This window comes from Phragmites australis, chromosome 9 (genome assembly GCF_958298935.1).
Source record: "Phragmites australis chromosome 9, lpPhrAust1.1, whole genome shotgun sequence".
In the NCBI taxonomy this organism is placed as follows: Eukaryota; Viridiplantae; Streptophyta; class Magnoliopsida; order Poales; family Poaceae; genus Phragmites; species Phragmites australis.
In genome coordinates this window covers 27,299,162-27,303,791 of record NC_084929.1, presented here as the reverse complement: position 1 = coordinate 27,303,791, position 4,630 = coordinate 27,299,162, and the positions used below count along the sequence as shown (strand labels likewise).

The 4,630-nt window shown below is 44.5% G+C and overlaps 1 protein-coding gene across 4 annotated transcripts; it reads left to right on the top strand.

Moving 5' to 3' along the window:
* The first annotated feature begins 876 nt into the window (after window positions 1-876).
* On the top strand, window positions 877-3,983 carry LOC133928959 (actin-7-like). Of its 4 annotated transcripts, none has more exons than XM_062375499.1 (5): window positions 877-1,021; window positions 1,899-1,967; window positions 2,068-2,461; window positions 2,553-3,166; window positions 3,671-3,983. In XM_062375499.1, exons 2-5 carry the CDS (start codon window positions 1,911-1,913, stop codon window positions 3,734-3,736), a joined length of 1,131 nt encoding a protein of 376 aa, XP_062231483.1. In that variant the 5' UTR covers window positions 877-1,021; window positions 1,899-1,910; the 3' UTR covers window positions 3,737-3,983. The 4 variants fall into 4 exon arrangements, with proteins under 4 accessions (XP_062231483.1, XP_062231484.1, XP_062231486.1 ...); XM_062375500.1 differs by having other exon boundaries at window positions 879-1,025; XM_062375502.1 differs by having other exon boundaries at window positions 904-1,055.
* The last annotated feature ends 647 nt before the right edge of the window (window positions 3,984-4,630 follow it).

Here is a 4,630-nt window from a genome sequence, read left to right as displayed (position 1 = left end):
AGGCGCCGGTACAAACTCTACCGGCGGGGGCCCTACGCCTGCCAAATTCTCCGCTGGCGCCGACGTGGTCGTGCCGCTTTGGGCACCGAAAGTTTCCTGCGACGGTGACTCCAGAGAGACAGAGAGAGAGACGAGTCTAGTCTGCACGTCTCAAACTGCGAGTACGCTCTGACGTGTCGACCGACGATGACACGTGCCGATTCCGCAGCATTACGTGGAGTCGTAGAATACTAGGGGCTTGGGAGCAAAAGGTACGGGATGGGTCCCCACAGTCACGCTCATTTACGCGGGGCAGCCTAGTGGTTTTCTAAGGGCGGTGTAGGACTTGTCCGGGAAAGCAACCCCGTCTGATTGGGGCACGGACAGGTTATCTCATAAGAGATTTTCTTATCTTTTATTAAATAATTAAAAAAATTAACTTCTGCATCATTTGATACATACAATAATACAACCATCATTTATTACTGTATTATCTTAGCTCATAACCAAATATTGAAAGAAAATAAAGACATCAAAAATCATATAAATATAAATCATCGATCATACAGTCTAATATTAAACCGTCATCTATTTTATGAAGAACTATACAACCACTATCTTTAAAATTTGACACATCATTTTATATTTTCTATTATTTCTTTCAAATATCTGTAATTTTTTCACTACTATTCTCACACAAATCATAACTCAAATGAACAGTCCCGATACTGTAACTGTCAGCAAAGTCAGAGGATGAACAGTACCATAACATTTGGATTTTTAACCGTTAAATTTGGAACGGACGCGCCAAATCACATAGACTCATGTTATTGTAAGTTTCGGTGATTTTGTGGAGCAAAGTCAAAGGACGCGCGTCCATTTGAATTTATCCTTCCGACTTTCCCTTTGGAAGACTGCGGAGGCCGGAGGCGTATAAACCCCCTCCCGTCACGCCGCCCGTCCGTGCGTTTCCTTTGACTTGCTAGTCTCGAGGTTTCGAGTTCTCCAGAGGCCGAGGCGATCCCCGCACCGCGCCTTCTCTGTAGGTGACGCGCCCTTTCCTCAGCTGTTCGACGGTAGATCGCCTTGCTTCTGCTGAATTCCAGTCCTTCGCCCCGATAGATCGCCTTGCTAGCTAGGTTCGGCGTCGGTGTTTCTGCTGCCTGTACTGCTGATTTTTTTTCTTGATTTATTTGGTGTGTTTGTGTCGATGATCCCTTCCATAGCGAAGAATTTCGCTGGGATGTTTGGTTCATGTGTTCACTGCGTGCCGTAGCCTGTAGTCCTAGGTTACGCTTTGAAGCCATCGGTACTGAAATCTGAGGGCAAGTACTTACCAATGATTGATAAGCTAGAAATCAGTTGCAGATTGTAGAACCGCTCCGTTCACCCCTCGTTCTCCATTGCTTGTTGCAGCCATGCTTTCAGACGGTGTGCTGATCTGCTCCTCGCTGTCCTGCCCGAGAAAATTCCCCAAATTAACTTTCACCGTTCGTTGTATGAACTCTCTGTCTGTGTGAGCCGTGATGATATACTCATATGTGCTATATGTTACTACATCGAGGTCAGTTAAGAGCTGGAGTTTGTCTCTGTGTCTGCACTCTGCGCTACATGTTGATATTTTTAGGTGAATGGTAATTTAGCCGCTTCAAGCTTTTATAAATTGTATATGTTACTACATCGAGGTCAGTTAAGAGCTGGAGTTTGTCTCACTCTGTGTCTGCACTCTGATTTGTACGTTTGATTGTTCGTTGGGCATCTGTATTCCTTATAAATCAGTTGGATGCTAATGCCTTTTTGTTTGGTAGTAGCTGTAGACTTAGACTTTTCGAGCAAATTATACTACTTTCTGATAGCTGTATTCAGATTAATTACTGCAGGTTTCTTCTCATGTATACTGAAAACTCCTTCTGCTACAGGATACTTGAGGAATGGCTGACGAGGATATTCAACCTATTGTGTGCGACAATGGCACAGGAATGGTCAAGGTTGTTCATTATCCTTCCCAAAAATCTTTTCAAGAAAGCAACCGCCAACCGTACTCTGATAAACTAATCGATCGACTTCTTAATACTTTAATACTAATAGGCGGGTTTTGCCGGTGATGATGCACCAAGGGCTGTCTTCCCTAGCATTGTGGGCAGACCACGGCATACCGGTGTCATGGTTGGTATGGGCCAGAAGGATGCCTATGTGGGTGATGAAGCTCAGGCAAAGAGAGGCATCCTAACGCTTAAGTACCCTATCGAGCATGGCATCGTCAACAACTGGGATGACATGGAGAAGATCTGGCATCACACCTTCTACAACGAGCTCCGTGTTGCGCCTGAAGACCACCCTGTACTGCTGACCGAGGCCCCTCTCAACCCCAAGGCCAATAGAGAGAAGATGACACAGATCATGTTTGAGACCTTCAACTGTCCAGCAATGTATGTCGCAATTCAGGCTGTTCTTTCTTTGTACGCCAGTGGTCGAACAACTGGTAAGATTGTTATCACCCTTGAAATGGAATAATTACTACAAAAGTCATAGGGTAGGGGCAGCAGCGACACCTTTTTTTTGTGTTTGTGCAGGTATTGTGCTCGACTCTGGTGATGGTGTGAGCCACACTGTTCCAATATATGAAGGCTACACACTTCCTCATGCTATTCTCCGTTTGGATCTTGCCGGCCGTGACCTCACTGACCATCTAATGAAGATCCTCACAGAGAGAGGGTACTCCCTCACGACGACTGCCGAGCGGGAAATTGTCAGGGACATAAAGGAGAAGCTTGCTTATGTTGCCCTTGATTACGAGCAGGAGCTGGATACGGCCAGGAGCAGCTCCTCTGTTGAGAAGAGCTACGAGATGCCTGATGGCCAGGTTATCACCATTGGGTCAGAAAGGTTCAGGTGCCCTGAGGTGCTGTTCCAGCCATCTCTTGTTGGTATGGAGTCTTCTGGCATACATGAAGCCACATACAACTCCATCATGAAGTGCGATGTCGATATCAGGAAGGATTTGTACGGTAACGTTGTGCTCAGTGGAGGATCCACCATGTTTCCTGGAATCGCCGATCGCATGAGCAAGGAGATCACATCCCTTGCTCCTAGCAGCATGAAGGTTAAAGTGATTGCACCGCCTGAAAGGAAATACAGTGTCTGGATTGGTGGCTCTATTTTGGCCTCTCTCAGCACTTTTCAGCAGGTAGTCTTTCCATCTCAATTGCTCGGGGAATTTTGTAGCAGTCTTGTCCACACCTTTTTCTTTTCCTCGCGGGCTACATAGAAACAAACACCCACAGAATGGAAAGTGCATACCCTGCAAGTATGAACTGCATGGAAGCGGTGCATAATGGCAATTTGCATACACATTTGTGCATGCTTTAGTAATTTATAATCATCAAGTTATAGAGTATAAAGAAATGGTCAAATTCTCTTTTCGGGCACTATCGACAAAAATGTGTATGCTTTAGTAATTTATAATCATCAAGCTATAGAGTATAAAGAAATGGTCAAATTCTCTTTTCGGGCACTATCGACAAAGATGGAAATATGAGCAGTAATGTTCTAGGATGAAATGGAAATTGTGACCAGTGTAGGCTTTATTTTTGCAGTAGAAATATACAGGCACTGCAGTAATACTGCGATAGCGTTGAACATTTCCTCTTGAAATCAGCTCTGACATTGATTTTTTTTTTTTGTTTGAAAGATGTGGATCTCAAAGGAAGAGTACGATGAATCTGGTCCTGGTATTGTCCACATGAAGTGCTTCTAAGTTTCTAGGGAAGCTTGTAGCCGTACTTCTGGTTGTTGAAATATATCGGGTTTTTATTTTCTGAAACAAAAATATGTTGCTATAGATATGTTTAAAACAGGCACGCTTGGCAAAACTGTGAAGTATGTATGCTTCTGATAGTTGAGATACACTTTTCATGTTGGTCATGCTGGAGCATGTTTCTACGAGATGTTGAAATATCCATCTCATCAATGGTGCTGGTAACTACTTATATTCTAAAGGATCACTATATATGCTTTCACTTATTCTAAAAAACAAGAAGGCTATACTGTTCTTGTCATGATCTCTGTTCGCGCTGTCCTTCATAACCAACAGATTAAACGATACAAACAAGACAGGGACAGCCTTTTCAACGGATTTTTTTCTTCAAAAAAAAAAATGCATGGGTCGATAAAATCCATGACCAAAGCAGTCTCCAGTTTTCCGTAAATCTCAACGCGCACTTGTTGATACAAGTTTCACGCTTGAGTGCATTTTGTCATTTCGTTTCCATTCAAATATTGGGAAGTTCGTCTCTTCGGAGACATCCGATAAAAAAAATATTGGGAAGTTCATTTCTGATTGTTTGAGCTGTGGCCGAGCAGGTAGTTTGGTCCCTTGTGGCTAATGAGAGTGAGACCATAGGCAGGTTGTTCTCCGAGCTGTTCAGGAAGCGCGGGAAGCAGGCGACACCGGACGAGCAGTTGCAACAGCTGGAGATGCTGCTCACCAAGATCCACAGTGCAGTCGAGGCGCTCCTCCGGTGGAAGGAGAGGATAATGAAGACGATCAGGAGGGAGATATTGGGCGCGACTCTACAGCCCGCGGAAGCGTGGATAGCTGAGACAGCAGGGTACCAGAAATTTCAGTCAGCCGTGGGAAGTGTTGGAGTAG